Here is a 19760-nt window from a genome sequence, read left to right on the forward strand (position 1 = left end):
ACTTTCAAAAGCTGATTGGAGGCAGATGTTCGCAGGTAAAGGGACAGCTGGAAAAGGGGAAGCCTTGAGAAATGAGATAACAAGAATCCAGAAAAAGTATATTCCTGTCAGGATGAAAGGGAAGGCTGGTAGCAATAGGGAATGCTGGATGACTAAAGAAATTGAGAGATTGGTTTGGAAAAAGAAGGAAGCATATGTCAGGTATAGACAGGATAGATCGAGTGAATCCTTAGCGTATAAAGAAAGTAGGAGTATACTTAAAGAGGGAAATCAGGAGGGCAAAACGGGGACATGGGATAGCTTTGGCAAATAGAATTAAGGAGAATCCAAAGAGGTCTTATAAATACATTAAGGACAAAAGGGTAACTAGGGAGAGAATAGATCAGCAAGGCAGCCTTTGTGCGGAGCCACAGAAAATGGGGGAGATACTAAATGAATATTTTGCATCAGTATTTACTGTGGAAAAGGATATGGAAGATATAGACTGTAGGGAAATAGATGGTGACATCTTTCAAAATGTCCAGGTTACAGAGGAGGAAGTGCTGGATGTCTTGAAAAGGTTAAAAGTTGATAAATCCTCAGGACCTGATCAGGTGTACCCGAAAACTCTGGGAAGCTAGAGAAGTGATTGCTGGGCTTCTTGCTGAGATATTTGTATCACTGATAGTCACAGGTGAGGTGCTGGAAGACTGGAGGTTGGCAAATGTGGTGCCACTATTTAAGAAGGGTGGTAAGGACAAGCCAGGGAACTATAGACCAGTGAGCCTGACCTCAGTGGTGGGCAAGTTGTTGGAGGGAATCCTGAGGGACAGGATGTACATGTATTTGGAAAGGCAAGGACTGATTTGGGATAGTCAGCATGGCTTTGTGCGTGGGAAATCATGTCTCACAAACTTGAATGAGTTTTTTGAAGTAACAAAGAAGATTAATGAGGACAGAGCAGTAGATGTGATCTATATGGACTTCAGAGAGGCGTTCGACAAGGTTCCCCATGGGAGATTGATTAGCAAGGTTAGATCTCATGGAATACAGGGAGAACTGGCCATTTGGATACAGAACTGGCTCAAAGGTAGAAGGAAGAGGGTGGTGTTGGAGGGTTGTTTTTCAGACTGGAGGCCTGTGACCAGTGGAGTGCCACAAGGATCGGTGCTGGGCCCTCTACTTTTTGTCATTTACATAAATGATTTGGATGCGAGCATAAGAGGTACAGTTAGTAAGTTTGCAGATGACACCAAAATTGGAGGTGTAGTGGACAGCGAAGAGGGTTACCTCAGATTACAACAGGATCTCGACCAGATGGGCCAATGGACTGAGAAGTGGCAGATGGAGTTTAATTCGGATAAATGCGTGGTGCTGCATTTTGGGAAAGCAAATCTTAGCATGACTTATACACTTAATGGTAAGGTCCTAGGGAGTGTTGCTGAACAAAGGGACCTTGGAGTGCAGGTTCATAGCTCCTTGAAAGTGGAGTCACAGGTAGATAGGATAGTGAAGAAGGCGTTTGGTATGCTTTCCTTTATTGGTCAGAGTATTGAGTACAGGAGTTGGGAGGTCATGTTGCGGCTGTACAGGACATTGGTTTGGCCACTGTTAGAATATTGCGTGCAATTCTGGTCTCCTTCCTATCGGAAAGATGTTGTGAAACTTGAAAGGGTTCAGAAAAGTTTTATGAGGATGTTGCCAGGGTTGGAGAATCTGAGCTACAGGGAGAGGCTGTACAGGCTGGGGCTGTTTTCCCTGGAGCACCGGAGGCTGAGGGGTGACTTTGTAGAGGTTTACAAATTTGAGGGGTATGGATAGGATAAATAGGCAAAGTCTTTTCCGTGGGGTCGGAAAAGTCCAGAACTAGAGGGTATAGGTTTAGGGTGAGAGGGGAAAGATATAAAAGAGATCTAAGGGGCAATGTTTTCACGCAGAGGGTGGTACGTGTATGAAATGAGCTGCCAGAGGAAGTGGTGGAGGCTGGTACAATTGCAACATTTAAAAGGCATCTGGATGGGTATATAGGAATAGGAAGGGTTTGGAGGGATATGGGCCAGGTGCTGGCAGGTGGGACTAGATTGGGTTAGGATATCTGGTCGGCATGGATGGGTTGGACCGAAGGGTCTGTTTCCATGCTGTACATCTCTATGACTCTTCCCATCACTAATTCTTCTAGGAACATGGTAATAATCTTCCCCTACTGTAATTCTTAGATTGGTAGTACTTGTGAGGTGGTGCTATGCAGGGAATATTGAATGCAAACCAGGATCGTGTGCATATGTTCCCCAAACATTTTAGCCTGCCCTTTTCTTGAGAGGAGGTGGGAGAAGGGAGTCTGGAGCTTATTCTTTGACAAATGTTTGTGCCAGCTTCCTGTCAAACTCTTTTACATAATATTATTCAGTTGGTAATGTTACTTCAAAAATGGTGAAGTCCTGGGGAGTGTTCCTGAACAAAGAGACCTTGGAGTGCAGGTTCATAGCACCTTGAAAGTGGAGTCACCGGTAGATAGGATAGTGAAGGCAGCATTTGGTATGTTTTCCTTTATTGGTCAGAGTATTGAATACAAGAGTTGGGAGGTCATGTTGCAGCTGCAACATGACATTGGCTAGGCCTCAGTTGGAATACTGCATGCAATTCTGGTCTTCCTATCAGAAAGATGTTGTGAAACTTGAAAGGGTTCAGAAAAGGTTTACAAGGGTAGGAGAATTTGAGCGTTTGGAGGCTGAGGGGTGACCTTATAGAGGTATATAAAATTATGAAGGGCATGGTTAGGATAAATAGGCAAAGTCTTTTCCCTGGGGTGGGGGAGTCCAGAACTAGAGGGCATAGGTTTAGGGTGAGAGGGGAAAGATAGAAAAGAGACCTAAGGGGCAATGTTTTCATGCAGAGAGTGGTATGTGTATGGAATGAGCTACCAGAGGAAGTGGTGAAAGCTAGTACAATTGCAACACTTTTTTTAAAAGGCATCTGGATGGGTGTATGGATATGAATAGGTTTGGAGGGATATGGGCTAGGTCTTGACAGGTGAGACTAGATTGGGTTGGGATATCAGGTCAGCATGGACAAGTTGGACCAAAGGGTCTGTTTCTGTGCTGTACATCTCTATGACTCTGTGTGGGTTTCTTTTTAGCTTTCCTACAGTGTGGAAACAGGCTCTTCGGCCCAACAAGTCCATGCCGACCCTCCGAAGAGCAACCCACCCAGACCCATTCCCCTACATTCACCCCTGACTAAGGCACCTAACACTACTGGCAATTTAGCATGGCCAATTCACCTAACCTGCGCATCTTTGAATTGTGGGAGGAAATTGGAGCACATGGAGGAAACCCACGCAAACATTGGGAGAGTGTGCAAACTCCACACAGACAGTTGCCCAAGGTGGGAATTGAAACTGGGTCCCTGGTGCTGTGAGGTCGCAGTGCTAACCACTGTGCCACCCCAAATGTAACTGGAAGTTTTACCCTACCATATGAGTAAGGGAAAGCTATTCCACCTTCAAGCCTGCTCAGCTATTTGGTGAGTCTGTAGCTGACTTGCTTGTTACTTCAACTTCACTCTTATGCCTGCCGTGGAACGTTTCAGGGAACATCTCTAGGACACACACATCAAATAATCCCACCACCCTGTGGCCGACCACTTCAATTCCTCCTCCCACTCTGCCAAGACGTGCAAGTCCTGGGCCATCTCCACTGCCAAATCCGAGCCACTTAATGCCTGGAGGAAGAACTCTTTTATTCTGCTTTAGGGCTCTCCAATCACACTGCATCAATGTCGATTTCACCAGTCTCCTCATCTCCCCTCCCCTCACCTCATCCTAGATCCAACACTCCAACTCGGCACCACCCTATTGAACTTTCTTACCTGTCCATCCATCGTCCTTCACACCTATCTGCTCCACCCTCCCTCCAATGTATCACTGTCACCTCCCACCTGCATCTACTGAATTTCCAGCTACCTTCCCCACCCCCACCCTCCTATTTATCCACTCCATATTCCTAATGAAGAACTCATCCCCGAAACATCAATCCTCCTGCTCCTTGGATGTTGCCTGACCTGCTGTGCTTTTCCAGTGCCATACTTTTCGGCTCTGATTTCCAGTATTTGCAGTCCTCACTTTCTCCCTGCCTCCTATAACGCAAACTCTCAGTTGATCAAATATCTCTGATTCATTGTTCAATATATTCAGTGATCCAGTCTTTTCTTTGGAATATAGAATTTCATAAACTATCAATCCTCGTAAAGAAGGAATTCCTTGTATCCATCTTAAATGGGAGGACCCAAGTCTATAACAGTATCTCCTAGTTCTAGATTTCTCCACTGTGGGGAAACATTCTCTCAGCACCAATCATGTCAGATGCCCTCAGTGTCTTGCATGTTTCTATCATTTCACCTCTCTTTCTTCTAAACCCCAATGTAGTTGCAGGGAGGCATATGGACTATTACTTTCAGGGGGATGTAATATAAAAATAGGGAGGTCATGCTAAAGATGTACAAGATACTGCTTAGACCATGCATAACATACTGGGAACAGTTTAAAAAAAGACTGGTTACAAGCAGTCCAGAGACTGCTTGGTGTATTCTGGCTATGAAGGGATTTTCCTATGCGAAGAGGTTGAATAGATTTGGAATGTAGAAGAATGAGAATTAACCTTAATGAAAGGGTAGATGCAGAGAAGATGTTTCCCCCTGCAGGTGAATCAATGATCAGATGGGATGATCTCAGAGTAAGTGATTACCCACTGTGGACTGAGATCAGGAGGAATTTCTTCTGTCAGGGATATTGAATCTGTAGAATTCTTGACCATAAAGACTGGTTCATTCAAGACTATATTAGACAGGTCTTTAATCAGACAGGGAATAGAGGGTTATAGGCTCAATGCAGGAAAATAAAGTTGAGGATTAATATGAGGCACGTTCTCATTGAATGCTGGTGCAGACTTGATGGGCTGTGTGGCTTAAGGTTAGTAATGGTCCCATAAGGTTGTCATTGATTGTCATTAAAAAGCAAAGTTGTTTGAGGATGCCATTGAAAGTTCTCATTATGCATGTGCAGTACTCCTGCCAGTACATAGTGACTTCAGTGTGCGCTGATCGCTAATAAATATTGTGCTTACATGGTCACTGTCATTTTGTTTTTACTTGTGGTTTTAAGTTCTTTTTCTTGAGATTCTTACACACTTGATGCAACCGCAATACGCCAACTTCTGTGAATACCCAAAATTTTATTAAGCAAGTACAAGCTTTCTGGAGGAACCCTTAACACACTTCACAGGGCTTGCGGAGCCATGTCAAGAGGATTTGATTTACTGTCACTTGTACCTTGGTACAATGAAAAGTTTTGTTTTGCACACAGTACAAGCAGATCATACCATACAAGGTGCATAAGGTTAATATTGTAATTCATGTATAAAGGCATCCGAATCTGTCTCCACCTCTGTTTTCTGTTGTGTCTCGCATTTTCCTACACCATCATGATGTCACGATGTTGGGACCTGACCATATTTTAACATTTTTAACCTCCCTACAAACTAATGAATGGAAATCAATTATTTTTCATTGTATGGTTTGAAAAGCACAAATTCTTAATTACTTTTACATGAATTGTTTACAGAGCAATGTTTCCTTAATTTAGTTTTATATTTTGACTTTTTAAAAGCTAAATGATTTGTATGGAACTAATCTTTCTAGCAAATTTTGTCTGATATGTACAATGAGCAAAAACAGTAGGTTAGGTTTAAAATGAAATTGTATATCTTAAGCTGTAGCTGTAGCTTAGTTATAGCAGTCACTACTTTTGCTTTCTTCTCTTTTGTTTATTCTCTCCATCACTCTCATTTGTGACACAGCAAGACGAGTATCATATGGTTCACTTAGTCTGCTCTTCAAGGACTCCTCCAGGATCACCCAAATCTGGTTATAAGAGCAATGGAACTCTGGCAACCAACAATGGAACCATGGTAAATTTCTTTCTGTTCAAAGCTATTGCAGCCATCATTTTAAAAACCAGATATTGATCAATGCTGCTATCCTCACGTGTTGGGATTTAAAGCTGTCCTGAACTAGATTGATCTCTTAGCCTTTGCAGTAGAGCTGTGGGTTGCCATACTTTCTAGAAAAAAAAGACTGTTTAAAAATTGCTGTTTATGTATTATATCTGTAGTGAATAAGAGATGCTAATTTGTTTACAAAATCTGAGTGCTACTTTTAACGTTTTTCCATGTCTACACTTGGTTTCTTCTCCTTATTTCACTGCTTTTAGGGCAGGTTTACCACCTTAAAATTTCTGGTACAACTATTGGCAGTTTTTTACAACATGTTTGACAACATTAATAAATAGGTCTTATTGTGTTATCATTTTGTGCAAACATTGAACTAAAATGTCTTGGTTTTAGATCCAGTGACTTTAGGTAAGCATGTTTAGTGATTTTCTTTTGGGGGAACAACTTTATCCATTCACAGGCAGCCCATGATTATACAGCAGGATGATAGCGTTGTGTTTTTGTGAATTTATGCATCTGCCAATGGGCTTAATGAAAAATGTAAGTGTGAAGAGTAAATACATATTCATTTGCCGCAATTCAATATCAGAAGCACCAGATTTAAAAACCCTTGAACGTAACTTCTACATTGAAACTGTGCAGTTATCTGATAACTTCATCTTGGGTTCTAGAGCAGTGTTTCCTTAATTTAGTTTTATATTTTGACTTTTTAAAAGCTAAATGATTTGTATGGAACTAATCTTTCGCACATTTTGTCTGATGTGTAAAATGAGCAAAACAGTAGGTTAGGTTTAAAATGAAATTGTGTATCTTAAGCTGTGGATTTTCTAGAGCATTTTGTTAGTCTTTTGTAGGTCATTGGGTTTTCTTGTTTGAGCTGGAGGAATATTTTAGGATGGATCTCTGACATGTTGCCATGTGCAAAGTGGTCAGTGTTAATGTTAAGGTGAATGAGGATGGTTGTATGATTGGAATTGAAAAAAAAACTTAATCTCTGTATGGGTTCACGCAACATCTGTGGCAAGAAAAGCAATTATCATTTCAGATTAATGCTCTGCCATTCATTGCATCTGTTCATTTCTGGATGTTTCTTGTTACTTAATGAAAGCATTTACAATGGACTTTGATATCTTCTCAGAGTTCTGAAAATTCAAGTACCACAACACCCTCATCGTCTCCAAGCCAAGAAACCATTATTGGATCCACAGGTTCTAACTCAGCTGATATTAGACACCGCAACTTTTCTCAGGTTCCTTTAAACCATGCACAAAGTCACGGATTCCAACATGTTATGCAAGGGTAAGTATAGAAAGTTGATGGTGGAACTTTTTGAACTAGTGCAGGGATCTGCAATTATGTCACTATCCAGGAGTTTAGGGAGGCAATTTCAAGGTTTTGGACCCAGTACACATTCAAGTCAGAATAATTGAAGATCCACTAAATCTGCAAAACACTGAATACTTCCCTCTTTGTAATGGAACCTGCCTTTGATTCTTGTTACAACACTGATACAGCAAGTAAATCAAATAAGCCTCCCAGTCCCTGTATTTGGAGCACAGTAAAATTAAAACATTGAATGATCCTTAAAGTTGCCCCAGTGGTTCCTAACCAGAGTTTAAGAATAACTGATAGCAGGCATCAAGTTTATCGCTTAAACAAAATTAGAAATGTATTCTTAACACTGTAAATAGTTGAGCAAAGTGGGATTGAATCTTCTTTTATTTCTGAAGAGACTGATCAATGCAAACCTCTTCCAGTAGGCTCTGAGGGGTATTCATTTATTTCTTATTACTGGGTTTCTGTTGTCTGAACTTTCACTAAATTGATAATGAGAGGGAAATTGGAAAGCAACTAAAATACCTTCTAGTAGCCACAGTCTTTCTCTTTATTAGTTGGGTCTAATAATAATGGCCTTGTAATGACCCCTTTTTAATACCAAAACATTTGCCAGCTTTTCAGCATAATGCATCTTGGAGTCAAAATACCTAAAATGCTCAATAATCAAGCAGCAGTTAACTCATCAGACCCATGACCTGATATCAATTTGTTGCTTTTTTTAAACAAAGGTGACCTTCAGTCACAGGTCTCAGTTCCAACCAAAAATAAGAAAAATAAAAATAAAATAATGAATGTCTCAACACACTAACCTTGAAAGCCTTGTCCATTTCCTTCCAAAAGCCAGTCCATTGAAATTCCTGCACGTCACACTGTAGAGAAAGTTATCATATCTGCCTATAGCCCTAGTCTCATAATCTGCAAATTTAACATGCTCACTTGAACTCCTCAATTATCTCACACCCTCCTATATTCAGACATTTCACCTATCATGACAACCCTTTCCCCAAGACCTCCGTTTCTGTCACTCTGGACGCTTGCACGTCCTCTTCCTCAACAACTCCAATGCTAACCACCTGCCCCAGCTTGTGGCAAAAGCTCCAATATTAATATTGGCCTTGGCTCAGAGGATAGTACTCTTACCTCTGAGTTAGAAGCTTCTGGGCTCAAGTCCAAGTTTATGACTTAAACATAAAAATCACAGTTCTTTCTTGAGTGCAATGCTGAAGAAATGCTGCACAGTTAAAGGTGGTATCTTTCAAGTCATGTGTTAAACTGAGGCCTATCATTTGAATGTAAAATATCTCTTATCATTTCAAAGCTGAGTCTGGGAGTTCTCTGTTGTGGATTGGCCAATATTTTATCCTTAAATCATCATCACTGAAACAAGTGATCTCATCACTATCACATTCCTGCTTGTGGGAGCTTGATATTTATAACTTAACTGTGGTGTTTCTTTTATTACAATAGTAACTACATTTTTCAAAAAACACTTCTATAGCTTCAAGGTGCTTTGAAGCATCCTGTACATGTGAAATGCACTATCTCATTCCAAAAATTTTCTCTATGCTCCAAGTACTTTTTCACAAGTTGTTCACGTTCCTTTGATATTGGCACACTTAACATCAATCATCAAGTTTGCAGTTTTGGCTATTCCTTTCAGGGGATCCAAGATGGCAGCCGTCTGAATAGATCAGCCTTGCTGAGCTCTGCACCCCAACCCAAGGTGGTATTATTTTTAGCCCCTCCCCTTAGGTTTTTATGGCTATTTCTTTCAAAAAATCTTAAATGGCTTGTGGAAGTGCAGATACTGTTTACAGTGCGCCTGACATAAAGACAATATATATGGAATCTAGTAATAGCAGCAGGAGAATTGAATGAGCAAGCACCTTATTTTAGATAAGGTCAATGTGACCTCTATTTGGACTGGACTCCTTGTTGCCCTAGTTTGTTGATTATTGCCTTGATGTCTAAGTCAGTTTTCCTAACTTTTCCTGTGGCATTTTCAACCTCTATCTGTTTCGGTCTCAAATCTTTGACTAGCTTTGGAGCTGAGTGGGTCTTGTGGCACCCAAACTGAGTTGCAGCAAGCTGGATCTGAGCATCTAATGCTGTTCTCTCTTTTCTTAAAAAAAAAATGCTGTGTGTTTACTGGTTACTGAATAACAGTTCCTTGGTTGAATAGGATGAGTTTGTACTTGTTGGAGTTCAAAAGAATGATCAGCAACCTTGTTGAAATGTGAAACAAACTTAGGGGTCTTGACAGGTTGGATTTGGAGAAGAAGTTACTCCTTGTGTGAGAACCTTGGACTGAAGGCATAATTTCAAGGTAAGGGACCACCAAGTAAGAACAGAAATAAGGAATTTCTTCTGTGAGCAATGAATTGATGGAATTATTTACAACAGAGGATGGTAGCGTTGGATTGTTAAGTATACCTATGACTGATTTAATCAGTGAGGGAATCGATAGTTATGGAGAAAAGCTCAGCGCATCTGGCAGTGTCTGTGGAGAGAAATCAGAGTTGATGTTTCAGGTCAAGTGAGGAAGGGTCATTCGACCTGAAATGTCAACTCTGATTCTCTCCATAGTTGTTGCCAGATGTGCTGAACCTTTCCAGCCATTTCTGTTTGTGTTGCTGATTTACAGCATCCACAGTTGTTTTGATTGTTATGGAGAAAGGGCAGGAAAGTAGTTGAGAATGATCATGAACTCGCTGAATGTTAGAGCAGACCTGATGGGCTGAATGGGCTCCTTCTGCTCTTGCATCTTGTGCTTTTTTTGGACAAAATGTTAAGTACGTTTGTGCCGTGTGCAATAGACAGCGTAACAAATATAATCAAACACTGCCCTGTGGCCATTTTGACTCTGATCTCCAGCATCTGCAGTCCTCACTTTCTCCCACTATAACCAAACTGTCTGAGTTGCAAAGTTCCTCCAGTATCTCGGCGTTAAAAATTTGACATGTATATTTTCAGAAGATAGTTGTGAAACCTGGTTTCGGCTTTCTTCTCTCCACTGAACTCTTGTATCTCTTTCCTTTTAGACATGGAGTTGGTCAGGTTCCTATGCAGCCAGGAATCCCAGGCAACTTTCCAATATATTCAATGTACAGTCCACAGCATGTCCTCTGGTGGCAGCAGATGTATGCACGGCAGTACTACATGCAGTAGTAAGTATTTAGTTACTCTGATCTGAGAAGTTGCATTTCTCAGTTTTGAATGATTACATGGATTGAATCAGGTTACCAGGAAAATGGATGCTGCATCTTTCTTTCTTTTGTGCTTCCGAACAATTTCCTACTTACATGTATTACTTTTGTCAAACAAAAAGTTGGTGGGTTAAAGTGAAAAACTACAGCAGTGTGATATATTTTAACCCTTGGACCTTGTTTATAGGATTGATGCACACTCACATTATGTTCACTGTAAATTATAACCCTGCAATTTTACCTAGCACTTAGTAGAACATAAACCATTACAGCACAGTACAGGCCCTTCAGCCCTTGATGTTGCACCAATCTGTGAAACCAGTCTGAAGCCCATCTAGCCTACACTATTCCATTCTCGTCCATGTGCCTATCCACTGACTATTTAAATGTTTTTAAAGTTGGCAAGTCTACAACTGTTCCACGCCCCTACTACTGAGTAGAGAAACTACCTCTGATATCTGTCCTATATCTATCACCCCTCAATTTGAAGCTTTTCCCCCTCGTGCTAGCCATCACCATCCTAGGAAAAAAGGCTCTCACTGTCCACCTGATCTAACTCTTGAACCCTTTCCAAAGCTTCCACATCCTTCTATTAATGAGGTGACTAGAACTGCACACAGTACTCACAGGTGCAGCCTTACCTGAGTTTTGTACAGCTGCAGCATGACCTCATGGTTCTGAAACCCGATCCCTCTACTAATAAAAGCTAACACACTGTATGCCTTAACAACCCTATCAACCTGGGTGGCAATTTTTAGGGGATTCGTGTCCATGGACACCAAGATTTCTCTGGATTAGTGGTGCTGGAAGAGCACAGCAGTTCAGGCAGCATCCAACGAGCAGCAAAATCGACGTTTCGGGCAAAAGCCCTTCATCAGGAATAAAGGCAGTGAGCCTGAAGCGTGGAGAGATAAGCTAGAGGAGGGTGGGGGTGGGGAGAGAGTAGCATAGAGTAGGAAATGACCTGGGAGTTGCAGTGGGAGAGGGACTCCCTGAGATTCTTGTAGAGAGAGGAGGAAAACTTCTTCAAGGCAGACATCCTTGCAAGAGGATTCGCAGTAGGGTTAAAATCAACAAGGTAAAAACAATGACTGCAGATGCTGAAAACCAAATACTGGATTAGTGGTGCTGGAAGTTTCTCTGCTCATCTTCACTACCAAGAATCTTACCATTCACCTAGTATCCTGCATTCCTGTTACTCCTTCCATAAGTGAATCACCTTCCACTTCTCTGCATTAAACTTATTTACCAACTCTCAGCCCAGATCTGCAGCATATCTATGTCCATCTGTAACCAACAACATCCTTCGGCATTACCCACAATTGAACCAACCTTGGTGTCATCCGCAAATTTACTAATCCACCCTTCTACGCCCTCATCCAGGTCGTTTATAAAAATGATGAACAGCAGTGGACCCAAAACAATCCTTGCGGTACCCCTCTGGTAACTGAGCACGAGGATGAACATTTCCCATCAACCACCACTCTCTGTCTTCTTTTAACTAATTGATTTCTGATCCAAACTGCTAAATCACCATCAATCCTATGCTTCCATATTTTGTGCAGTAGCCGACCATGGGGGACCTTATCAAACACCTTACTGAAATCCATATACGCCACATCAACAGCTTTACCCTCATCTGCCTGTTTGGTCATCTTCTCAAAGAACTCGATAAGGTTTGTGAGGCACGACCTACCCTTCACAAAACCGTGTTGACTATCGCTAATTAAATTATTCCTATCAAGGTGATTATAAATCCTATCTCTTATAATCTTTTCCACCACTTTATCCACAACTGAAGTAAGGCTGACTGGTCCATAATTACCAGGGTTGTCTCTACTCCCCTTGATTAAGGGAACAACATTTGCTATCCTCCAGTTTCCAGGCACTATTCCTGCAGAGAATGACGACATAAAGATCAAAGCCATAAGGTGGGCAATCTCCTCCTTGGCTTCCCAGAAAATCCTAGGATAAATCCCATGTAGTCCAGGGGATTTATCTATTTTCACACTGTCTAGAATTTCTAACACATCCTCCTTGTGAACATCAGTCCCATCTAGTCTAGTAGCCTATTTCTCCGTATTCCCCTTAGCAACATTGTCTTTTTCCAGTGTGAATACTGATGAAAAATATTCATTTAGCGCTTCCCCATCTCCTCTGACTCCACGCTCAACTTCCCAATACTGCCCTGATTGGCCCCAATCTTACTCTAGTCATTAATTTATCCCTGATGCCTATAGAAAGCTTTAGGGTTTTCCCTGATCCTATCCACCAACAACTTCTCATGTCCCCTCCTCACTCATCTTAGCACTGTCTCTTTAGGTCTTTCCTGGCTACCTTGTAACTCTCAATCGCCCTAACTGAGCCTTCACATTTCATCCTAACATAAGCTGCCTTCTTCCTCTTGACAAGAGATTCAACTTCCTTCGTGAACCATGGGTCCTGCATACGACCACTTCCTCCCTGCCTGACAGGTACATGCTTATAAAGGAGACACGGTAGCTGTTCCTTGAATAAGCTCCACATTCCTATTGTGCCCATTCCCTGCAGTTTCCTTCCCCATCCTATGCATCCTAAATCTTGTCTAATCATATCATAATTGCCTTTCCCCTAGCTGTAGCTATTACCCTCCAGTATATACCTATCCCTTTCCATCACTAAAATAAATATAACTGAATTGTGATCACTATCACCAAAGTGCTCACATACCTCCAATCTAACACCTGGCGGGGTTCATTGACCAGTACCAAATCTAATGTGGCCTCTCCCCTTGTTGGCCTTTCTAAATACTATGTCAGAAAACCCTCCACACACACTGGACAAAAACTGACCCACCTAAAGTATTTGAACTATAGTATTCCCAGTAAATATTTGGGAAGTTGAAGTCCCCCATAACAACTACCCTGTTATTCTCGCTCCTATTGAGAATCATCTTTGCTATCCTTTCCTCTACATCCCTGGAACTATTCAGAGGCCAATAGAAAACCCCCAACAGGGTGACGTCTCCTTTCCTGTTTCTAATCTCAGCCCATAAACCTCAGTTGGCAAGTCTTCAGATGTCCTTTCTGCAGCCATAATACTGTCCTTGACTAACAATGCCACGCCCCCACCTCTTTTACCATATTCTCTGTTCTTACTGAAACATCTAAATCCTGGAACCTCCAACAACCATTCTTGTCCCTGGTCCACCCATGTCTCTGAAATGGCCACAACATCAAATTCCCAGGTACAGACCCATGCTGCAAGTTCACACACCTTATTCCAGATGCTCCTGGCCTTGAAATGGACACACTTCAAACCAACTTCTGGCTTGCCAATGCTCTCTTGTGACCGTGAAATCTTATTTTGGACCTCCCTACACTTAACCTCCTCTATACTCAAACTGCAACTTAGGTTCCGATCCCCCTGCTGCAGTAAGTTTCAGGTGAAGACCACCTACCCCAGAAAAAGCCCCAATTATCCAGGAATCCAAAACCCTCCCTCCTGCACCATCCCTGTAGCCACGTGTTCAACTCCCCTCTCTCCCTATTCCTCGCCTCACTAGTAGATGGCATAGGCAACAAACCAAAGATAACACATCTGTTTGTCCTAGCTCTAAGCTTCCACCCTAGCTCCCTGAATTTCTGCCTTCAATCCCCATTTGTCCTTCTACCTATGTCGTCTTTGCCTATATGGACCAGGGCTTGGGGCTGCTCCCCCTCCCTGACAAAGATCCTGAAAATATGATCAGAGACATCGCGAACCCTGGGAGGCAACACACCAACACTCTTGTTGCCACAAGAATCTCCTGTCTGTCTCCCTTACTATGGAGTCCCAGTGATGAATGCTCGGCTCCTCTTCCCCCTTCCCTTCTGAGCAACAGGGACAGATGCTGTGCCAGAGACCCGTGCCCCATTGCTTACCCTGTGTTCTGAGTTCTGCTATGTGAAATCATTTTACTTTGAAATTTGTGCAGTTATCATATGTAGCTAATTTTTGTTCGCTGATATGTTTATTTCACTTTTTTTGAATAACTTTACCTGCATTCATAATCCTCTCAGGAAAGTCTTAGTTCCTGATCAGGTCTAATGTGTATTTTAAGATTAATTTCTATGTAAACTGTTATCCAGTTTGTCTCAATATTTTAATTGCTGTCGAGTAGTAATCTGCTAATTGAAATAGGAAATTTATTATCTACAGTAGCGCCTCGACTTACAAACTTAATCCATTCCAGGACCCGGTTCGTGGACCGAAAAGTTCGCGAACTGAATCAATTTTTCCCATTGTTCGGACAGCGTAAGAATGCTTGGACGTAGCAACGAACGCTGTTCACAGTGCACGTGCCAAAGGCGAACTGAATGAGATCACACTGGGCCAGAGAGCTTTTGCATTCAGCAAGTGTGTAGCAAAGCAGAACAATGAAACCACATGGTCGCACACGGGCTTTTTGCGTTCGTACCTTGAATTTCGTACATACGTTGAAGCAAAAGTTTACGTACAACCCTGTACATAAACAGTTTTGTTCGTGGATGGGGTCGTTCATATGTCGAGGCGCTACTGTATTACTTTCTTCTCCTTCCTCCTGCATTCTTTACTATTATGCAGGTACACAAAGAAAGATAAACATAAAAGAATTATGATATCATAATTCTTCGAATTTCTTTTTATCCTTTTTATGAGATGTGGAGACCAACAAGCCACTTTTTTTTTCTTTTCAATCCAATATTTTTGAAGGTTTTGAGGTAACCAAGTAACTTGCTAAGCCTTTCAAAGGCAGATAAGAGTCAATCACATAGCCACAGGGCTAGAGTCATATATTGGCCAGACTGTCTGACATTTTGAGAATCAGCAATCCTTTTATGCCAAACTGTGTGACATGAAGCCCACAGGTAGCAAGGCCTCCCAATCATTTCTCTCTTACTGAGATGTCGGATGACAGCACAGGAGAGGCTGGACCAGGATAAACAGGACAGTGCCCTCGAGGAAAGGATTAAAAACTCCCAGAAACGACAGTTGAGCAGGCTGAGCCATATTCAGCTCTGTCGGACTTCATTGGCCAGAGCTTCACACTTTTCAAGGAGAAGGCCTTTGACATGATATCACAAACCTACATGTGGGATGCGCTGTCCAAAATGGACTTTGGGGAGGGAATCTGCAATTGGATCCAGCTGCTCTATGCCAACATCAATAGTGCAGTCTCAATTAATGGGTTTCCTGATCAGATCCAGAGTTAGGCAGGGCTGCACACTCTCTCCTGCCTTGTTTATGTTTTTTTTAGATTAGATTAGATTACTTACAGTGTGGAAACAGGCCCTTCGGCCCAACAAGTCCACACCGACCCGCCGAAGCGCAACCCACCCATACCCCTACATTTACCCCTTACCTAACACTACGGGCAATTTAGCATAGCCAATTCACCTGACCCGCACATCTTTGGACTGTGGGAGGAAACCGGAGCACCCGGAGGAAACCCACGCAGACACGGGGAGAATGTGCAAACTCCACACAGTCAGTCGCCTGAGGCGGGAATTGAACCCGGGTCTCTGGAGCTGTGAGGCAGCAGTGCTAACCACTGTGCCACCGTGCCGCCCAATTAGAAACAAAATCAATGTTGTATAGGACCTCTTGCTGAAACCATTAGGAAGAATGCAAGCATGAGAGGGGTGACTATTCCAGACAGCAGAAGCCTGCTGGTCTATGGATGGTGTCATCATTTTCTGCTCTGGTGTGCTGTTAGTTCACACACTTATGAGCATCTGCAACCAGTTCGAACTGGTCTCGGGAGCCAAGGTAAATGGAGGCATGAGCAAGGTCATGTTCTCTGGGAACTGGGCTGACTGAACCTTTATCCCTTTCACCATCATGACAGATTATCTGAAGGTGCTAGGAATATGGTTCAGAGAGTCTGGGATGTGCCTAAAATCTTGGCTGGAGTGTGTTGCCAAGGTGAGGCAGAAACTAGACTTATGGGAGTACTGCTCCGTTTCCATTCGGAGTAAAAGCTAGTCATCAGGTGTGAGATACTCTTGTTGCCCATTCCCAAAACTTGCACTGTTGCAGTCATCCAAGCCAACTTCCACTTCATCTGGGAACGTAAGATGAATCATGTCTGCAGGATCATGTACAAAGTGCTTCCCCCTTTCCTGATGCCCACCTTTGTGTGTTGCTGCATCAAGCTGTGTGTAGACCCTCAGTATGCAAACACTCATTTTGTACAGACGTTCCAGCTGTCCCCTGTGTTGCAAAGGATGGGATTGTGGTCTCATTGCTACAGAATGCTCCAAGTAGTTGGATCATTCTCTATCACCTGTCTTTTGTGGAAAGATTTGCAAAGAAACACATCTTTGACTAAGTTCATCAGGCAGTGGTCAGCATGTAGCATCCTCGTGACCCTGCAGCAAAAGGAGAGGGTGCATCCTGTCATGTGGTTCCCTGAGTAGACTGTCAAAGTCATTTGGCAGAATGCCTCATTGTCAGAACTTTCTAGCAAGCATCAAGACATCACTTAGCTGGTGATGAGAAGTGAGATCCTTCATGTATGTCTGGACACTCTGCATCACCATCTCCTGCCCTTGAAGCAGCTGCAGGGGTTGGAGATTGTCTCACACTTCTTTCTGGGATGAGCCCTTGCATAGGAAATCTGCAGAAAGATGCACCGAGTTTTGTTGAGGTTTATCCGGAACAGTTCCATGATGCAGAACTCTGCTCCACGGGCTATTCCCTGGGACATACACCAGGAGTACCAAGAATACCTAGAAGACCATCAACTCTGTGAAATATGCTCTTTGGTCTGCCCAAAACCTGTTGGTCGTCCAGAACAACAAGTTGACCTTGACAAATGTTGCAGACTGGCACATTCCAAGGTCCAGGACTACATGTTGAATGACACAGTAAAGCTTGGGCAGCTGTCGCCAAAGTGCAATGGGGAATTACCACTGTCTAAGATCTTTCTGTTGAAGTTAAATGAGGGTCCATTCAGTTCTCAGACCCTCCCTCTGCTACAAATTTATGTAAATATAATCTTGTACAAGTAAGAAATGTCTTTGGTTTGTTTGTCAGACCATGTCAAGCTGCAATATTTGTTTCTTCGTATGTTGATGTACAGAACCAGATTGCTTCAATGATTTTTATATATAAAAGATTTTTATGAATAAAGTATGTTTTTGAAATAAAATATTAGCAGACTGTAAGGGTGGCAGATTTTTGTCCCACAATGATATTGGTGAATCAAATGAACTTTTATTATAATCTGGTAGTTTCATGATTGTCATTTCTGAGACTAGCATTTGATTGCACATTTATTTAACTGAATTTAAATTCCCCTCATGTTATGGTAGGTTTTGAACTCCATCTGTAGGTTATTTATCTAAATTCCTGGATCAAAAAAGTTCCGTAACATGACCACATCTCTGATCAGCCCTATCTATTTCTTAGTTATCTTCTTGCTTTTAATGTGCTAATAAAATATCTTTGTATTTTCCTTGATTTTACCACTCTGTATAATTTGTTTACTTCTAATTTAATTGTTTTACTTTACCCCCGTACTTTGTATACTTAGAATCTAGAATCCCTACAGTGTGAAAACAGGCCCTTCGGCCCTTCAAGTCCACACCAACCCTCCGAAGAGTAGCCCACCCAGACCCATTCCCCTACCCAATATCCTATATTTACCTCTACTGAAAACACCTAACCTAGATGATCCTGAATACTATGGCAATTTAGCATGGCCAATCCACTTAAACTGCACATCTTTGGATTGGCCAAAATCTCTTTACAAAGAAAGAAAGAAGTGACTTCAACTTGCTACAATAATAAATTTTTATGGATTGTAATAACAGAAGAATAGGAGTAGGCCATTCAACTCCTTGAGTCTGTTTGACAGTTCAAGGAGATAATGGCTGATCTGTGGCTTAACTCCATCTCCTGGCATGTATTTACCTTGGATTTCAAAGTAACAACTGATCCCAAATTCATTGCCATTTGTGGAAGAGAGTTCCAAGCATCTACCACCGTTTGTGTGTAGAAGTGCTTCTAACATCTCTTCTGAATGGTCCGACCCTCATTTTGTCCCATAGGTCTACAATCACCACACAGTGGAAAGACCGTAGTCTTTCCTGATTAATATGTTGAAGTATTTGATCTGATCACCCATAACTTGCTTTATCCTGGGGAAAACAGACCTAATTTGTATAATCTCCACTCCTAACTTAACCCTGAAGTCCAAGCATCATTCTTGTAAATCTACGTTGTACTCCCTCCAAGGCCAATATCACCTTCCTGAGATGTGGTGCCTGGATCAGCTCTCAGTACTCCAAGTGGGGTCTGACCAGAATTTGATATAATTGCAGCGCATCTTCTGCATCCTCTAAACCGAAAGGCCAGCATTCCATTACTTTTTCTTGATTATTTTCTGCACTTGTTTTAAATGGGTTTTTAAGATGTAACTAGTGGGGTGCCACAGAGTTCGGTCCTTGGACCCCAGCTACATTAACAACTTGCATAAGGCGATAGGCTCTACAGCCAAATTTGCTGATGAGACAAAAATAGGCAGGATGGTAAATTGCAATGAGGAAACAAGAACCCTACGAATAGATGTAGATATATTAGGAGAATGGGCATAAAATATGGAAGATGGAGTTTAGTGTAGATAAATATGAGGTCATGCATTTAGGTAAAAAAAATGGGAAAGCAGCCTATTAATGGGGAGAGACTTCAGGCTGCTCCAGTGCAGAGGGATCTAGGTGTATTCGTTTGAGTCACAGTAACTAGTACACAGGTACAGCAGATAGTAAAGAAAGTGACTGGCATGTTGAATTTTATAGTTAAAGGAATAGAATATAAAGGTAATGAAGTATTGTTGCAACTATACAAGATCTTGGTAAGACTGCACCTGTGGTATTGTATACAGTTTTTTTCTCAAATAAGGGGACCAAATGCAGTGGCTGTGGAGGAGGTGCATGAGATTGATCTCAGAGATAAGATGTTTGTCATATAAACAGAGATTGAAGAGTTTAGGCTTATATTCTTTGGAATTTAGAAGAATATGGGGATATCAAATTGAGGTATTCAGGATGATAAAAGGTGTGGATAAAATAGATGTGGAGTGGAAGCTTCCTCTTGTTGAACATTTCAGGATAAGAGGTCATAGTCTTAAGATAAGGGGTAACAAATTTGAAACAGAGTTGAAGGGAAACTATTTCTCCCAAAGGGTTGTGAATCTGTGGAATTTGCTACCCCAAAGTGCAGTGGATGC

At 42.0% G+C, this 19760-nt stretch overlaps 1 protein-coding gene across 1 annotated transcript in view; it reads left to right on the forward strand.

Annotated features, from left to right (window-relative positions):
- Positions 1-19760, forward strand: part of herpud2 (HERPUD family member 2) — a 68342-nt gene that overhangs the window by 36711 nt on the left and 11871 nt on the right. The window contains exons 3-5 of the mRNA XM_072571002.1: positions 5832-5942; positions 7123-7283; positions 10364-10489. Of these exons, the coding sequence (XP_072427103.1) occupies positions 5832-5942; positions 7123-7283; positions 10364-10489 (398 nt within the window). The remainder of the gene's footprint in view (positions 1-5831; positions 5943-7122; positions 7284-10363; positions 10490-19760) is intronic.

The sequence above is a fragment of the Chiloscyllium punctatum genome, chromosome 5 (genome assembly GCF_047496795.1).
Source record: "Chiloscyllium punctatum isolate Juve2018m chromosome 5, sChiPun1.3, whole genome shotgun sequence".
In the NCBI taxonomy this organism is placed as follows: domain Eukaryota; kingdom Metazoa; phylum Chordata; class Chondrichthyes; order Orectolobiformes; family Hemiscylliidae; genus Chiloscyllium; species Chiloscyllium punctatum.